This window comes from Aegilops tauschii, chromosome 4 (assembly GCF_002575655.3).
Source record: "Aegilops tauschii subsp. strangulata cultivar AL8/78 chromosome 4, Aet v6.0, whole genome shotgun sequence".
In the NCBI taxonomy this organism is placed as follows: domain Eukaryota; kingdom Viridiplantae; phylum Streptophyta; class Magnoliopsida; order Poales; family Poaceae; genus Aegilops; species Aegilops tauschii.
Window position 1 is genome coordinate 3,450,171 of NC_053038.3, and position 17,606 is coordinate 3,467,776.

Genomic DNA, 17,606 nt, shown 5'->3' on the forward strand with positions numbered 1-17,606 from the left:
TTGGTCACGGGCTCAAGCCCGTTGCACTCCCCACCGCGCGTAGATGCCCCCCAGCCCATCCGCTTGCTCGATAGCCCGCCGTAGCCTCGTTTCCGTCGGGCACCCGTGCGCGCCGCCGCCTCCGCCGCTCGCCGGCGCCGATTCCGGCCAAGTCCGGCGAAGCCCCGGCCACCACTGGATGCGGCGCTGCGAGCTCCTTCGAATGGGCCTAGCCCCGCTCCTCCCCGAGCCCCGTAGCGCGATTCCGGCCAACTCCGGCGAGGGGCCGCCGCTGTTTTGGTCGCCGGAGTCGCTCCGGCGCCGGCCGCCGACGTGGCTGGCCTGGGGCCACCCCGGTGCCACTGCCAGTGGGCCCCGTGGGCCCCGTTGACTGGGTCAACCCAGTCAACGTGCTGACTGGGCAGGCCCAGCCACTGACATGCGGGCCCCGCCGCAGAATTAAAAAAAAAAGAGAGAAAAGAAAAATGTTTTTATAATTAAAACTAATTAATTAATCTAATCACTCACTGACAGGTGGGCCCAGTAGTTAATTAACTAAAAATTAATTAGTTTAATCTTCTGTTAGCCCACTGTCTATGACAGGTGGGGTCCACTGGTCAGTTTGACCTGGTCAGCCGCTCTGTTGAACTGATAACGTCAGCATTGCCTCATGCTGATGTCATAATTCATTTTTGCTTAATTCAAATAATTCCAGAAATTCAAATAAACTTTGAAAATTCATATCTTTTAAACCGTAACTCGGATGAAAATGTTTTCTATAGGAAAGTTGCTCAGAACGACGAGATGAATCCGAATACGCAGTCCGTTCGTCCACCACACCTCCCTAAACTATCGAACTAGCAACTTTCCCCCTCCGGTCCATCTGTCCGAAAACGCGAAACATCGGGAATACCTCCCGGATGTTTCCCCCCTTCACCGGTACCACCTACTGTCGCGTTAGGACACACCTAGCACCGCTCATTGTCATGTCACGCATCGTATGCTTATGTTTGCATTGTATTTACTGTTTCTTCCCCCTCTTCTCTCCGGTAGACTACGAGACCGACCCTGCTGCTGCCTAGTTCGACTACGGAGTCGACGACCCCTCCTACTTGCCAGAGCAACCAGGCAAGCCCCCCCCCCCTTGATCACCAGATATCGCCTATTCTTCTCTATACTGCTTGCATTAGAGTAGTGTAGCATGTTACTGCTTTTCGATATCCTATCCTGATGCATAGCCTATCCTTGCTACTACTGTTGATACCTGTACCTGCAATCCTACATGCTTAGTATAGGATGCTAGCTTTCCATCAGTGGCCCTACATTCTTGTCCGTCTGTTGTGCTATACTATCGGGTCGTGATCACCTGGGCGGTGATCACGGGTATATACTTATATACTATATACATGACACATGTGATGACTAAAGTCGGGTCGGCTCGTAGGAGTACCCGCAAGTGGATCTTTGTGGCGGAGCGACAGGGCAGGTTGAGACCCCCTAGGTGAGAGGTGGGCCTGGCCCTGGTCGGCGTTCGCGGATACTTAACACGCTTAACGAGATCTTGGTATTTGATCTGAGTCTGGCCATTTGGTCTATACGCACTAGCCATCTACGCGGGAGTAGTTATGGGTATCCCGACGTCGTGGTATCAGCCGAAGCCTTCTTGACGTCAGCGACTGAGTGGCGCGCGCCGGATTGGACTGGAACGCCACTAGGCTAGGTCTGCTTCCGGCCGCGTACGCAACGTGCAGGTGTGCATAGGGCGATGGGCCCAGACCCCTGCGCGCATAGGGTTAGACCGGCGTGCTGACCTCTCTGTTGTGCTTAGGTGGGGCTGCGACGCGTTGATCTTACGAGGCCGGGCATGACCCAGGAAAGTGTGTCCGGCCAAATGGGATCGAGCGTGTTGGGTTATGTGGTGCACCCCTGCAGGGAAGTTTATCTATTCGAATAGCCGCGTCCCTCGGTAAAAGGACGACCCGGAGTTGTACCTTGACCTTATGACAACTAGAACTGGATACTGAATAAAATACACCCTTCCAAGTGCCAGATACAACCCGGTGATCGCTCTCTAACAGGGCGACGAGGAGGGGATCGCCGGGTAGGATTATGCTATGCGATGCTACTTGGAGGACTTCAATCTACTCTCTTCTACATGCTGCAAGATGGAGATGACCAGAAGCGTAGTCTTCGACAGGACCAGCTATCCCCCTTTTATTCTGGCTTTCTGCAGTTCAGTCCACTGATATGCCCCTTTACACATATTCCCATGCATATGTAGTGTAGCTCCTTGCTTGCGAGTACTTTGGATGAGTACTCACGGTTGCTTCTCTCCCTCTTTTCCCCCTTTCCTTTCTATCTGGTTATCGCAACCAGATGCTGGAGTCCAGGAGCCAGACGCCACCGTCGACGACGACACCTACGACACTGGAGGTGCCTACTACTACGTGCAGGCCGCTGACGACGACCAGGAGTAGTTAGGAGGATCCCAGGCAGGAGGCCTGCGCCTCGTTCGATCTGTACCCAGTTTGTGCTAGCCTTCTTAAGGCAAACTTGTTTGACTTATGTCTGTACTCAGATATTGTTGCTTCCGCTGACTCGTCTGTGATCGAGCATTTGTATTCGAGCCCTCGAGGCCCCTGGCTTGTATTATAATGCTTGTATGACTTATTTATGTTTTAGAGTTGTGTTGTGATATCTTCCCGTGAGTCCCTGATCTTGGTCGTACACATTTGCGTGCATGATTAGTGTACGGTCAAATCGGGGGCGTCACAGGCGCAGCCCCTCCCCTTCCCCTATATATACTTGAGGTATTTGGGGCTGCAAACATACGAGATGATCTCTCTCTTGGCGCAGCCCTACCCCTCTCCCTCCTCCTCTCCCGCGGTGCTTGGCGAAGCCCTGCGGGATTGCCACGCTCCTCCATCACCACCACGCCGTCGTGCTGCTGCTGGATGGAGTCTTCCCCAACCTCTCCCTCTCTCCTTGCTGGATCAAGGCGTGGGAGACGTCACCGGGCTGCACGTGTGTTGAACGCGGAGGCGCCGTGGTTAGGCGCTTAGATCGGAATCAACCGCGATCTGAATCGCTACGAGTACGACTCCTTCATCCGCGTTCTTGCAACGCTTCCGCATCGCGATCTACAATGGTATGTAGATGCACTCCCCTTCCCCTCGTTGCTAGATTACTCCATAGATTAATCTTGGTGATGCGTAGAAAATTTTGAATTTCTGCTACGTTCCCCAACAGTGGCATCATGAGCTAGGTCTATGCGTAGTTTCTATGCACGAGTAGAACACAAAGTAGTTGTGGGCGTCGATTTTGTCAATTTACTTGCCGTTACTAGTCTTATCTTGATTCGGCGGCATCGTGGGATGAAGCGGCCCGGACCGACCTTACACGTACACTTACGTGAGACAGGTTCCACCGACTGACATGCACTAGTTGCATAAGGTGGCTAGCGGGTGTCTGTCTCTCCCACTTTGGTCGGATCGGATTCGAAGAAAAGGGTCCTTATGAAGGGTAAATAGAAATTGGCATATCACGTTGTGGCTTTTGCGTAGGTAAGAAACGTTCTTGCTAGAATCCCATAGCAGCCACGTAAAACATGCAACAACAATTAGAGGAAGTCTAACTTGTTTTTGCAGGGTATGCTATGTGATGTGATATGGCCAAAAGGATGTGATGAATGATATATGTGATGTATGAGATTGATCATGTTCTTGTAATAGGAATCACGACTTGCATGTCGATGAGTATGACAACCGGCAGGAGCCATAGGAGTTGTCTTAATTTATTGTATGACCTGCGTGTCAATGAATAACGCCATGTAATTGCTTTACTTTATTGCTAACCGTTAGCCATAGTAGTAGAAGTAATAGTTGGCGAGACAACTTCATGAAGACACGATGATGGAGATCATGATGATGGAGATCATGGTGTCATGCCGGTGACGAAGATGATCATGGTGCCCCGAAGATGGAGATCAAAGGAGCAAAATGATATTGGCCATATCATGTCACTATTTGATTGCATGTGATGTTTGTCATGTTTACATCTTATTTGCTTAGAACGACGGTAGCATAAATAAGATGATCCCTCACTAAAATTTCAAGAGAAGTGTTCCCCCTAACTGTGCACCGTTGCGAAGGTTCGTTGTTTCGAAGCACCACGTGATGATCGGGTGTGATAGATTCTAACGTTCGAATACAACGGGTGTTGACGAGCCTAGCATGTACAGACATGGCCTCGGAACACATGCGAAACACTTAGGTTGACTTGACGAGCCTAGCATGTACAGACATGGCCTCGGAACACAAGAGATCGAAAGGTCGAACATGAGTCGTATAGTAGATGCGATCAACATGGAGATGTTCACCGATGATGACTAGTCCGTCTCACGTGATGATCGGACACGGCCTAGTTTGACTCGGATCATGTATCACTTAGATGACTAGAGGGATGTCTATCTGAGTGGGAGTTCATTAAATAATCAGATGAACTTCATTATCATGAACATAGTCAAAAGGTCTTTGCAAATTATGTTATAGCTTACGCTTTAGCTCTACTGTGTAAGATATGTTCCTAGAGAAAATTTAGTTGAAAGTTGGTAGTAGCAATTATGCGGACTGGGTCCTCCGCCTCTTCATCCATTGTTCTGGCCTCACCGCCCTCTGCCATGATCTTTTTTATTTGGTTCGCATAGAGACTCGACCACCACCAGGGACCCATGCGAGCTAGCATCCCCCCACCCCCGGCGGATAGGGAGGCCACCAAATCTATGAGAGAGAAGGGTTGGAGGAGGAAGTAGGATGTGGAATGAATGCGACATGGAGGTGGGGGGCACGAGGTTGGGAGCGCGAAGGAACGAATCTCTCCATAAAAAAAGTTCCTTTCCTAAATATGCAAGCATAAGGCAAGTTTGAACCAATCTATTCATGATCGCGATAAAAAGCAAGGCGAACACGAACATGTTTTTTGCACCAACAATTGTTTGGTAGCCGGTATCACCACTTGTGTGCAAAGATAGCTACTTCTACTGTCTGCATCATGGTACACAATTCACGTTTGCGACTAATCTCGCTATGTTTCATAAAAAAGACACTGCTATCAACGATCACATCGCATGAAAAAAAATCAATTTTGTAATGCATCTCCGAGCACTATTGGTTTGGTACCAAAAGTTGACATGCCAATGTTTGGCATTGTGCTAAACAGTGGCCACTAGTTAGTGTCTACAAGCTTTTTCCCAGTGCACTGCAACAGGGGCATACATATTCTACTGGTTCAATATCAATCATGTCCGTTGTATGACTTACACTCACCGTATTATATATTTTGATAAGATTTAATTTGATTTGAGTACAAATAGGGGAAGGCAAGGAAAGTTTTGATTTAGTTGAGGTTTTGGTAAGGTTTGATTTGGCTATGGGTAGGGGAACGCCAAGATTTTTTTTTGATTGAGTTGTGGATTTGGGTAAGAATTGATTTATTTGATTTCATCGAGTTCATGCATAATGTGGTTTTGGAAAGTACCGGTTTTGTTTTGATTATTTCAAATTACTCTATTTAGGTTGATTTTTTGTGCGACATCTGTTAAGATTAACAGAAAACTAAAAGATAACAAAAATGAAGGGGAGGCGTGGGGAGGAAAAGATCGGAGAGGAGGTTGAGGCGACGCTACTAACTCGCCTTTAATATACGTGTACATTGTCATCGTTCGCACAAAGCCACTAATGTAATTAATTAGCCAAACATTTAATTATATGTGCAATTAATTAGATCCATTTAAATAGGATTTTCTTCCCGCAGAATCAATTTGAAAACTGATTCATTAATGCAATAAATTAATTAGACAGATACTCCCTCCGTCCGGTGAAGAGCGTACATTTGGCTTTAAAATTTGTCCATAAAAGAGTGTACTTTTATTTTCCCAATGCACTTTAAAGTGGAAAAAATGTTTCTCTCTCATCACACGGTAATCAAGACCGATAATATTCTACATATGGTCTTCTTAATTTCTACATGCACTTAGCTCATTGGGGTTATGTAATTAAAGAGAAGAGAGATGGTGGTTTGCACTTTTTCAATGCATTTTTTTACTTCACTTCATAATTTGTCCTAAATTTTCTGTATGTATACTTTTCACCGGACGGAGGGAGTAGTTAATTAAGCTTGTGGATAATTAGGAGTAGAGATTTTTTTTCCAACCATATTTTTCCTAATAGTCTGCATGTTCCACTTTTCTAGTTATTCTTTTCAAAAATAGCCATAATTTACGACTTCGCATGTCACCACTCTTCAAATATTGTTTCACCACGTAGCACCGCACGACTACTTAGCTAGTTGTTAGAAAGTTATCTTGCCAATATCACAAAAAGTTGCCGATTTTTGGCAAGTCTTGTCCAAATATTGGTAGCTAACCAAGACCCTAGAAGCTTCCAAGTCACATTGCACAACAGATTTTTTTGAATTTGCGAAATATTAATTAATTTCATTAACATTTTTAATACACGAACTTTTTAAAAAAAAATCAACTTTTTAATTTCCTGAACATTTGTTTTAAAATTTCAAATTTTTTAATAAGAAAACATTTTTCATAAAATCACGAACATTTTTTGATTTATTAAATATTTTATTTAAATTCTAATTTTTAATTTTTTGGAACTTTTTTGAAGTCCTAAATAAATTATTTAAAGTAGAAAGAACAAAAACATAAAATAAAAATAAATAAAATAAAAAACAAGATTTAAAAAACAGGTCGCCCGGACATGGGCCGGCCCACGGGCGCGCTGCGTCTTCTCCCAGTGCGCATAGCCCAGGCGGTGGAATCCTCTATGTGAAACATTTTTTACCAGTTAATAGATAACATTGGTGGCTAATATTGTGCAACTTTAGGGGCAATTTCCGTGACGTACCACTAGAAGCAATAGCCCCTTTATTATTTGATATTTGATGTACAATTAGCCAAATAGTTAATTACATGTACAATTAATTAAGTCTGTTTAAACATGAATTTATTTCGAAACAGTCAATTTAAAAATCAAGTCATTAATGCGATTAATTAATTAGGCATACACCTAATTAGACTTGTAGATAATTAGAGATTTTTCCAGCCGTATTTTCCCTAATAGTCTGATCCACTTTTTCGGCTATTCTTTTCAAAACCACCCATAATCTACCGCTCCACATGCCGTCATTGTTTTTATTCTTTTCATCTCATAGCAACCCACGTGTATTTAGTTAGTTGGTTACAAAGTTATCTTACCAATCCATGAAAAGTTGCTAATTTTTGGCAAGTCTTGTCGAAAAATTGTTGGCAACACCAATGTCTCCATGTTAAATTGGCAGTCCCCTCTAGAAGCTTCCTAGTCACATTGCACAACACCTCACACAACCTCCACAAGGCACCTACCAATACAACTACAACACATCGGATGCTTGTGGATGAATGCAAAGGACACAAACGAAGCAGCACGAATCTCAAAGCAGCAGTTGTGAATCAAGTTTCTAAATTTGTAATTTTTGTTTCAATTCTTCGATTCGATTCGATTTTTTTGCCCTTCTCACGAACGCTCCCGTTCGTCCCCACCTCCCTCGCCGCCGTGTTCCTCGCGCCGCCGCCGCCGCGGCGCCCTCCTTCTCGCCGCCGTCCCCGAGCCCGGCCGCCTCACCCCGTAAATCGCCCCCGCCGCCCCGCCTCCGGCATCCCGGAGCTCCGGAGCCTCCCGTTCCCGCCCTCCCCTCCGTCCCGGAGCTAGGGTTTTCGGTTTCTAGGGTTTTGGTCATGGGCGCCTCGGCTTGACGAAGAAGGGGGACGGCAGCGGCAGGCAGAGGGCGGCGCGGAGATGCTGACGGAGAAGCCCAGCTGGGTTCGCCATGACGGTCTGCAGATCTTCTCCATCGACATCCAGCCCAGCGGCCTCCGCTTCGCCACGGGAGGTGGCGACCAGAAGGTTGAATTTTTTTCCCCTCTTGCTAATTTTTCTCGCGTGATTTGAGCTCTGTAGACCGGGAATTCGGCTTGGCTTGGCCAAGCTCAGTTCTTTCCAGCGGCGGATCGGCGTCGAGGTTCAGTGTAGATGGAAATAGTGCACATCAGTGGGTTGTGGTGGTAGCCATTGCTCGTTTTGCAGGCCGTTCTCTGCATTAGCTTGCGAGGTTCAGAGTTGTCGTTTCGGTCTTAGGGGGGTAGTGCCAAGCTCAGTTCTTTCCAGAATTTTGGTGTTGAGCTCAAGTGTAGATGGCAATAGTACACATCAGTGTGTCGTAGCGGCTATTGTTGCTCATTTGATATGTCGTTCTGTGCACGAACACGTGAGGTTCAGTCTTGTAGCGGTAACCATTGCTCGTTTTATATGTCATTCTCTGCAGGAGCTTGTGAGATTCAGTGTTGTCGTTACCGGCTTACAGATATCTGCGTGGTTGTGTGTCTCAATTGGTGCTGCTTCTTCGTTGTTGTCCTTGACTGAAGTTAGTTTCTGTTAGTAGTGTTAGGAACTTGTTGCTATTCGGTAGCACACTCCGGTCAAGCTTGAAAAAATGTGGGGCTCAAGCCTACCGTTCTTATGATGGTAATTAAGTCTTTTTTCTTACTAGTGGGAGGTAACTAATAGAAGCTTATGGTTTAGGATGTTTGTTTGAGAATGCTGGTATATTGGTTGGATTCTGCAGTGTTGATGTTTTTAACTTGTTGTGTCAAACTGCAAGAATTTTACATCAACTCTTGTACTTTATTTTTTCTATTTTAACCGATTTGTTAAGTAACATGCCCGTTGTTAATCTCCATCTGTTTGCCTTCTTCCAAAATAGGTTCGCATATGGAACATGAAATCCGTGAGCAAAGACAACCAAAATGATGATTCCAACCAAAGATTGCTGGCCACAATGCGTGACCATTTTGGATCAGTAAACTGTGTGAGATGGGCCAAGCATGGACGCTATCTTGCTTCAGGATCAGACGATCAAGCTATCCTAATTCATGAAAGGAAAGCTGGTTCCGGTACATCTGAGTTTGGAAGTGGAGAACCTGCAGATATAGAAAATTGGAAGGTCGTTATGACCTTAAGGGGGCATACTGCGGACGTGGTAATTATCTGCCAAAATTTCAGTCCAGTTATCTTTCTTTCCAATTTATGGAAACCTGATAAAAATATTGATACTGTGATCTTTTATCTTTCCTATTAAACACATTCCTGTTTCTTATGCCTTAAGTAGGTAGATCTGAATGTGGTAATTATCAGCCAAAATTTCTGAGCTGTCTTTGTTAGTCTTTTGTATTAATCGCGTATCTGTTTCTTATGCCGAAAGTAGGTAGATCTAAATTGGTCCCCTGATGACTCGACGTTGGCTAGCGGCAGCTTGGACAATACTGTTCACATTTGGAGCATGACAAACGGTATTTGCACTGCCGTCTTGCGGGGGCATTCCAGCTTAGTTAAAGGAGTTACTTGGGATCCTATTGGATCTTTTATTGCAAGCCAGTCAGATGACAAGACTGTTATCATATGGCGTACGAGTGACTGGAGTCTTGCTCACAAGACTGAAGGCCATTGGTCAAAATCTGTATGTTATGTTTCATGCCATTTTGTTATCAATTTACTGTTTCTGTGTCTGACATGTCTTTTGTTTGCAGAGAAGTCTTTCTTACTGAAAAATATTGCTTTTCTGTGTTCCGCAGCTTGGTTCGACATTTTTTAGGCGGCTTGCTTGGTCGCCCTGTGGCCACTTCATAACCACAACTCATGGTTTCCAGAAACCTAGGCACTCGGCCCCTGTGCTTGAACGGGGCGAGTGGACTGCAACTTTTGACTTTCTGGGACATAATGCGCCTGTGGTGGTGGTGAAGTTTAATCACTCGATGTTCCGTAAGAATTTAGCTACTGGTCAAGATGCAAAGACGGCACCAGCTGGATGGGCCAATGGAGCATCAAAAACATCAGCAAAAGAATATCAACCATATAATGTTATTGCTATTGGAAGTCAAGACCGGACTATTACTGTTTGGACAACAGCAGGTGCCCGGCCATTGTTTGTTGCTAAGCATTTCTTCACTCAAAGCGTGGTTGATTTATCTTGGTAAGACACTTTAACCTTATATTTGTAACAAAAAATGTTGCCATGTGCGGCTAACGGTGGAACCGTTTTTTCTCCCTGACAGGAGCCCTGATGGTTATTCACTTTTTGCGTGCTCTCTGGATGGATCAGTTGCGACCTTTCACTTTGAAGCAAAGGAGCTCGGATACAGGCTTAGTGATTCTGAACTGGATGAATTAAAGAGGAGTAGATATGGTGATGTCAGAGGGAGGCAATCAAATCTAGCTGAAAGCCCTGCGCAGTTGCTGCTAGAAGAAGCATCAGTGAAGCAATTGGCTGCCAAGAAGGCGACACCTATCGTCCAACAATATCAGGCGCCCCCAAAAGTTCCTGCAGATGTACCTAAACCACCTCCTGTTGTGGTTGTGGAGAGTCAGAAAGCTCCTGAAACTCTACCTGAAGGCGAAAAGAAAACAGCAGGTCAAGCGGCTGATGACACCTCGAAAGTTACCCGGGTATCTAGTCCAGTAAAACAAAGGGAATATCGGCGTCCTGATGGTCGGAAAAGAATAATTCCAGAGGCAGTGGGATTTCCTTCTAACCAGGAAAACTTGTCCAACCGTCCTCAGAATCAAGTTGTTGATTTTTCATCCTTAGATCAGCGCATGCGCCCTGGGGAGAATGGAATAAGATCATCCTACGGTACCGGTAACTGTAACAATTGTGGAGTTAGGGAACGCTCTGGCATCACAGCAAGAGCTAACATTAGCGAGAGTCTTGTTATTCAAAAAGCTTCAACTGGTACTGGCAGGGATGGAAGGTTGAGTGTTGAACACACTGGTTCTGTTGTTCCAGGCTTGCTGGCCTCCTCCTCTGAGCTCTCTATTTTTGTATTCAATAAGAAGGACAATGATGATTCTTTGCCAGTCTGCCTTGAAGCCAAGCCAGTAGAACGTTCTGCAGGTGATATGATTGGACTGGGTGGTTCCTTTTCAACAAAAGAAACCGAGATTAGATGTACAAAAGGAACAGAAACTCTTTGGTCAGATCGCATCTCCGGAAAAGTTACTGTCTTGGCTGGTAATGCAAACTTCTGGGCAGTTGGCTGTGAAGATGGCTGCCTGCAGGTAGAAATAACCCCTAGTAAAATATCAGATGTACTTTTTTTGTTTCATTGATTTTGTGTGCTTTCAGTTTTTTGAAAAATGTTAGCCCTAAACTACCCAATCAATTGTGTTCTGGTTTGATTAGGTTTACACAAAATGTGGGATGCGAGCAATGCCAGCGATGATGATGGGCTCCTCGGCTGTTTTTATAGATTGTGATGACTGCTGGAAATTGTTACTTGTAACAAGGAGAGGTTTAATGTACATATGGGATCTCAATAACAGGACCTGCATCTTGCAAGATTCTTTGGCTTCTTTGGTTACCTCTCCAGATGAGGCCTCAACAAAAGATTCTGGTAAAATATTTACATCCAGTCCTCAGTTCACCTTGCTGCATATCGATTAGTGTCTGATGCATGTTGTTTCTTGAAGTTGAACTTTCTTTCTTGCGTGACAGGTACAGTAAAGGTTATATCTGCTAAGTTCTCAAGATGTGGTTCGCCCTTGGTTGTCCTTGCCACCCGGCATGCTTTCCTCTACGACATGAGCATGAAGTGCTGGCTAAGGATTGCGGATGATTGTTTTCCAGCATCAAATTTTTCTAGCTCGTTTAGTTCTACTCAAGGTGGAGAGCTAGGAAAGTTGCAGATTGATATAGGAAAGTTCATGGCTAGAAAGCCCGTTTGGAGCAGGTATGCAAAGCTCCTTGGGTTTATTTAGTCTTATAGATGCTTGAAACTAATGTCTGTGACAAGCTGGGTGCCTATTGCACAGTATCCCAGAGTTTGTTCTGAATGTACCTGTGTGACTGTTTCCACCTCAGGGTTACAGACGATGGAGTGCAGACGCGGGCCCATCTTGAGACCCAGCTAGCAGCTTCGTTGGCTTTGAAGTCTTCACAGGAATATCGCCAATGCCTCCTATCCTACATTAGGTTTTTGGCAAGGTTGTAAGCATGAACTTTATCTGTTCAATTGGTTGAGAGATTTCTTCTTGAAGTGGTATCATGCTTTGCTGAAATCCTTCTTTGCGCCTGCAGAGAGGCAGATGAATCTCGCCTACGTGAAGTCTGCGAGAGCTTTCTTGGCCCTCCCATGGGCATGGTTGGTGATGTGTCTACCGATGCGAATAATCCGTCATGGGATCCTGATGTTCTTGTAAGGCTCTTTTCCTGTTAGATTCCATGGCATACATATGAATGTTTAGTTATTCCATAGACTGGTAGTTTCTATTAGTTGCTCTAGTCCATCCTGTTACAGATACTAGCTTCACAGAAGATGGATTATTTGAACCTTGGATTATAGTAATCAATTTCTAGATTAACTGAAGAGTTTAGAAACCTTAAATTAAATAGTAATTGCATTCGATTTTAACACGGCGTCAGTTGCGCTCTTCGATCAATAAACTTTGCTGGTGGCAACTTTTGCAGGGAATGAAGAAACATAAACTTCTCAGGGAAGACATACTTCCTTCGATGGCGACAAACCGCAAAGTCCAGCGGCTGCTCAACGAGTTCATGGACCTGCTGTCGGAGTACGAAAGCGTCGCCGAGGAAAACGTCGACAAAATGGACGTGACACCTCCAGCAGCAGAAGCCAAGGTCGATAAAATGGACGTGACACCTCCAGCAGCAGATGCCAAGGTCGATAAAATGGACGTGACACCGACAGAAGCCAAGGACACCGCGGCATAGCGAACAAACCCTTCCGGTCCGGTTTGCTGGCGATTTATTGACCCCTTGGTAAGCATAGAGAAAAGTGCATACACCATAGCATCTATTTTGAGAACTTTCCCGTGGTTGTTTTATTCTGCTTGTAGTTCCTAGTGTCCCCCGCCTGTTCGTCAAGGTGTGACCTCGGCGGAACGACTTTAACCTGTTCGCTGTATCGCGAGTGTAACAACAGTAGAAAGAAAGCGAGGTCGCCTGATGATTCTGTAACAGTTTTATCCGTAGGTCTTGAGGAATTTTTTGGGTCCATAGGCGCAATGCCGTTTCTTTTTTGCGAGCAGGATGCACGGTGCATCCGCTTCCTTTTCTGAAGCGAAATGGTGTATTCTCTTCTCGCTCATCCGTCAGAGTTCGATGCTCGGCTTCGCTTACATCGATCTTTACTCCGAATAGAGTAGCGAATTTCAGATGTTAGAGGCAAGTGGAGGAGAAACAGATCGAGCAAATTTTGCACTTGCTTGTATTTTGGAAGCTGCTTGTTTCAGGTGGAGCAGAACACAGGGGAGAACAATGGTGTTGGTTAGTACTGCTTTCTGCTGGGTACTAGTAATGGTAGCTTCTGTCTATCACAAATCCAAAACCATGGCCATGTCTTGTCAGGTGGAGAGGAAGCTCTTGACGGCGGCCCTGAAGGTGCCCGCCACGGCGACCCAGGCGGCCTGCGTCGGGTGCACGTCGTCCCAGTAGAAGTAGCGGCCGGGGTCGTCGCAGAGCGTGTACTGCCGCGTGCCGTTCTCGTCCTCCTCGCCGCAGTAGCCGTCGGGCCTGAAGCTCTCACAGCAGGGCCGCAGCGTGCTCTTGAACTTCTTGTTGTCGCTGTCACCATTGTTGTCGTCGTTGAGGAGGAAGGCGGCGAAGGGGGTGTGGACGTCGAGGAGGAGGAAGGTGCGGTTGTTGGGGTCGAGGGCGCCGAGGACGGACCGGAGCGCGGCGTTGTGCTGGGCGGCGCCGGCGTTGGCCAGCGGGTCGCAGCCGGTGTAGTTGAGCAGGCGGGTGAATGTCGGCGTGCAGCCCATGGGGTGCAGGTTGGTCACCACCACCCTCCGCATCCCCGCCTCGTCGCGCAGCCGCCGGAGCTGCCCCCCGAGCTCCCGCACCACCGTCGGGATGTACGCGATCGCCGCCTGCACTCGGAGAGCAGCATTACAAAACCCCGTCAGTCAGTCAGTCAGTCATGGGTAAGGTTGACATCTGACAGTAACAGATAGTAGCAGCGCGGTCACGTACGCTGGTGCCGTTGTCCTTGTCGGCGGCGTAGGCGTAGTCGTTGCCGGAGACGACGACGAGCGCGGTCCTCTTGCCGCTGCCAGCCCGGCAGCCAGGACTGTGGTGCATGGTTTGGAAGAGGTCGATCTGGGCGCTGATGTTGCGCTGGAAGTTGCCGGTGTCGAGCACGCCGGCGCCGCCGACGGCGAAGTTCATGCCGCGCGCGAGGGTCTCCCGCGACGCCCGCCGCCGCGCCTTGTACGCCACCGGCGTCCGCATCCCCAACGCCGAAGCTGCACTCACACGCATATGCCGCGTCAGAGCAAAATAGTTAAGTAGAAACACTATGTGGGAGACAGTACAAAACACTCATCTGAAACATAGATTAGTGATGATCTCATGGTGTAGTATAACTATTTGCCTAAATGTCAGTTACCTGAAAATTTAATCTGCCTCGATCAATTTCATCAGGACCACCAGACCGTCATCCAACGGCCAAAAATAGAAAACACACATTTTACTTCCTCCCACAGCGGCCCCTCTGCCACACGCCGCTCTGCCCTTCCCTCAACCTTCCCGATCGCCGTTCTAGCCGTCACCCAAGCGGACGCTGCTTCGGTGCCTTAAGGCACCTGCCTTTGGGCCTATGATAGGTGGGGTGGCTGGCCCACCTGCCATAGACCCAAAGGCAGGTGCCTTTAAGGCACCGAAGCTCAGTCCCACCCAAGCCATACTTCTAAGCCGCACCCCGGTCAATAGCTCCACCGACGACCCCTGACCTGCACCGTCAATTTCCAGACCCGCTCCCGTCGGCTATTGTGAGCTCCCATTTGATCACGGCCCGGCCTTGCCTTGGCCGGCGCTCGGCGCTCCTCACGCCGTGCTCACCTTTGGCCTCACGGGAAGCAGGAAGTATCTGACGCACAATTTAAAACGGAGGGTCCCTCAGTCCTATAATAAGTGTCACAACTTTGTATCGAGTTTAGTGTAAAGTTGTATTAAGGTTGAGACACTTATTTTTTAGACGGAGCGAGTAGCGGCTAATTAATCTAGCTTTTGTGCTGGAAAAGGGCCGGGAAGATGGCAGGGGTGTGGCTGGAGCTGGGAATATCTTACTGCCCCTTTCTCTGACATGGAATGGAAGTAGCAAGTTGTGGCATTAGTGGTTAGCAGATTCAGATTTGCTACTAGCTTTTGAGACTTTTTTGGTTATACATAAATAAATAAACTAAATAATAATGTGCATGGCGCACATGGCAGCACGTAGTCAGTACGAGAAAGATCTGGCTCGCTAGTGATCTATACCGTGCACATATTCAAATCAAATTTGGTGACGAAACAGAGCATCGCCAGCCGTTGCCTGAGGAATATGCATCGCTGTAGTCGTAACTAGCATGCAGTTGATACTGGTAGCTGAGTGTAGCTGAGTGTGATGCAGCACCACCCTAGGTCGTTGTAGCTCTAGCTGCTTTGCAACAAAAATGTCGGTCTGATCTGATGGTGAGAGGACCTGCCGGCGCTTCGGACAAGCCGACACACATGGTTCCTCCATCCATCCCTGGGACTCTGACCGGAAGACTAGAGTTGCACTGGACGCGTCGATCTGTCCATGGTATTAGGCTTTTGATTGAGCAGAGACCTCCTATGGTGTATGTGCAGTACAGTACTCCCATGTCGTGTCAAGGGTCGTGGGTGAGGGAACTAGTCCAGATTCACGAGGTTGGGCGTGCATGTGCGCGCGCGGACTGATGGAGTTATTAGTTCCATGCATCCTCCATGTGTGTCTGTGTGGGTACACAAGTACAGATGCATGGACAAGGGGATGCCGTCCGGCGTGTGATCCGGCCGCCCGCCGGCCATTTTGCCGGCGACAAGCAAGTCATGCATGTTGCACGCACCCAACTGGTAATTTCGAACAAGATTAGTTACTGGATGGATATGTCGTCGTCCACCAGCCTAGAGACGTATCTATCTGCCAATGAATGCGTCCATGGACAGCATCAATTCGGCCATCCATCTATCTATCTATTGGAATTGGACGGACCTTCCCTTCCCTTGGATGGATGATGATGACGACCCAACGACCAACTGCACACATGTGTTTACTCCTACCACTGCACCATACAGCTAGCTAGCGCACCGCCGCCGTCCGCCGTGCTACGTCTTCTCACAGTCCGAGTGTTAATTAGGAGTACCGACGATCACTGCCTCCTACTACTGGTAATTAATACTAGTAGTGATTGACGGCCAAGAGTAGCAAAGGAGGAGCAGAGCGTGGTTAGTGGGCTTACCGACGAAGTCGGTGAGGACGCGGCCGTCGGAGAATCGGCCGGCGGGGCGGCGCGGGAAGGTCTTGCCGTAGGGGTCGTACCAAGCGTGGGTCAGCTCCCGCCCCAGGTTCCCCAGGTTGCCCGTGTCCGCGTACGAGTCGCCAAACACCCACAGCTGCTCCCGACGATGACGGCTCCTCCCCTGCTTGCTCGCCCGCTCGCCGCCGGCAGGGCAGCCGTCCGCCGACGCAGCGGGCAGCAGCACCCCGACCACCAGCACCGCCAGGCCTTCAGTTCATCAGAGAGAGACAGAGGGCAATCAATGAGTGGACGGCAGAGAGGAACAGAGCGAGGCAGAATTCAAGTGAGCCAGCGTGGTTAGCTGAGAGATCAATAAATATACAGCCTCTTTATGGCTACAAGATCGATTGGCTTACAGAGAAGGGCTCCGGCGGCGGTCGCCGACGGCGAGCGGCTCCGGCGACGCTCCATGGTGTCCCTCGCCCACTGTGGAGGTGTGGTACGTGGCCGGCCTCGCGCCCGTCTGCCGCCCTGCGAGCGATGGCGCGGTGTGTGGTGTAGAAGGACGGAGAGGGTATTTATAGACGGCGTGCAGCTAGCTGTACGCCATACATATATATCTCCCACCCTGGCCGCGACGAGAAGAGATGGAGACACGCCGGCAATCAGCGGACGCCGCCATTATTCCTTCCCTTCTCGAAACCGTAGAACGGCGCCCATGTCAGCACCCCTGCGTGCATGCATGGTCAACACGTACCTACTGGACGCTGGTGTACAATTTACGTACTACCAGACGCTGTTCTTAATTTCTATTATTTGCCGGGATTTTTCGTGTGTGTATATTTGACTCAGGAGTGCGTACGTATGTACACTAGGTTTTGTTCTTTGGCTTTATATATACGTAGCCCGAATAATGGCCGCTGCTGCCTGGCCATGTCTGCTCTGGTCAGGACGGCGTATTGATATCGGTCTGACCGGCCGATCTGGACGGCCAACCGCCGCCGAAACGGCCGGCCCACCGTCGCCGTCGTGCTACAGCGAGCCAGCCAGCCCCCCTCGTCAGCCACATACGCCGTCGGCCATGGGGACGGACTGCATTAACCCCACCCTCCGAACCGTCTCCATGCACTCCGCATGCACGCACGTCACTCAGACGAACCACGTTTGAAGGTTATTGGTCTTCTTCATATTTTATGCCAATTTTAAACATAGATTTAACTAGTAAAATGTTAATACATGTCATAAAAAGGCTCTCACCCA

At 48.1% G+C, this 17,606-nt stretch overlaps 2 protein-coding genes across 2 annotated transcripts; one reads left to right on the forward strand and one right to left on the reverse strand.

Annotated features, from left to right (window-relative positions):
• Positions 1-7,440: 7,440 nt before the first annotated feature.
• On the forward strand, positions 7,441-13,059 carry LOC109774307 (protein HIRA). The gene is made up of 10 exons (XM_020333029.4): positions 7,441-7,934; positions 8,791-9,066; positions 9,292-9,543; positions 9,659-10,056; positions 10,139-11,141; positions 11,266-11,476; positions 11,578-11,812; positions 11,944-12,066; positions 12,160-12,277; positions 12,550-13,059. Exons 1-10 carry the CDS (start codon positions 7,827-7,829, stop codon positions 12,811-12,813), a joined length of 2,988 nt encoding a protein of 995 aa, XP_020188618.1. The 5' UTR covers positions 7,441-7,826; the 3' UTR covers positions 12,814-13,059.
• Positions 13,060-13,284: 225 nt separating this feature from the next.
• Positions 13,285-16,926, reverse strand: LOC109774308 (GDSL esterase/lipase At5g03610). The gene is made up of 4 exons (XM_020333030.4): positions 16,763-16,926; positions 16,347-16,613; positions 14,077-14,348; positions 13,285-13,973 (listed from the first exon to the last, which is right to left on the reverse strand). Exons 1-4 carry the CDS (start codon positions 16,815-16,817, stop codon positions 13,446-13,448), a joined length of 1,122 nt encoding a protein of 373 aa, XP_020188619.1. The 5' UTR covers positions 16,818-16,926; the 3' UTR covers positions 13,285-13,445.
• Between the last annotated feature and the right edge of the window lie 680 nt (positions 16,927-17,606).

Excerpts from the sequence above, each read along its gene's own strand:
- LOC109774307 (XM_020333029.4), top strand. The coding sequence starts at position 7,827 with ATGCTGACGGAGAAGCCCAGCTGGGTTCGCCATGACGGTCTGCAGATC. Across the intron at positions 9,544-9,658 it reads AAGGCCATTGGTCAAAATCT|CTTGGTTCGACATTTTTTAG; the intron begins GTATGTTATGTT and ends TGTGTTCCGCAG. Across the intron at positions 12,067-12,159 it reads TACATTAGGTTTTTGGCAAG|AGAGGCAGATGAATCTCGCC; the intron begins GTTGTAAGCATG and ends TTGCGCCTGCAG.
- LOC109774308 (XM_020333030.4), bottom strand. The coding sequence starts at position 16,817 with ATGGAGCGTCGCCGGAGCCGCTCGCCGTCGGCGACCGCCGCCGGAGCC. Across the intron at positions 16,614-16,762 it reads CGCCGCCGGAGCCCTTCTCT|GCCTGGCGGTGCTGGTGGTC; the intron begins GTAAGCCAATCG and ends GATGAACTGAAG. Across the intron at positions 14,349-16,346 it reads CGTCCTCACCGACTTCGTCG|CTTCGGCGTTGGGGATGCGG; the intron begins GTAAGCCCACTA and ends GTGTGAGTGCAG.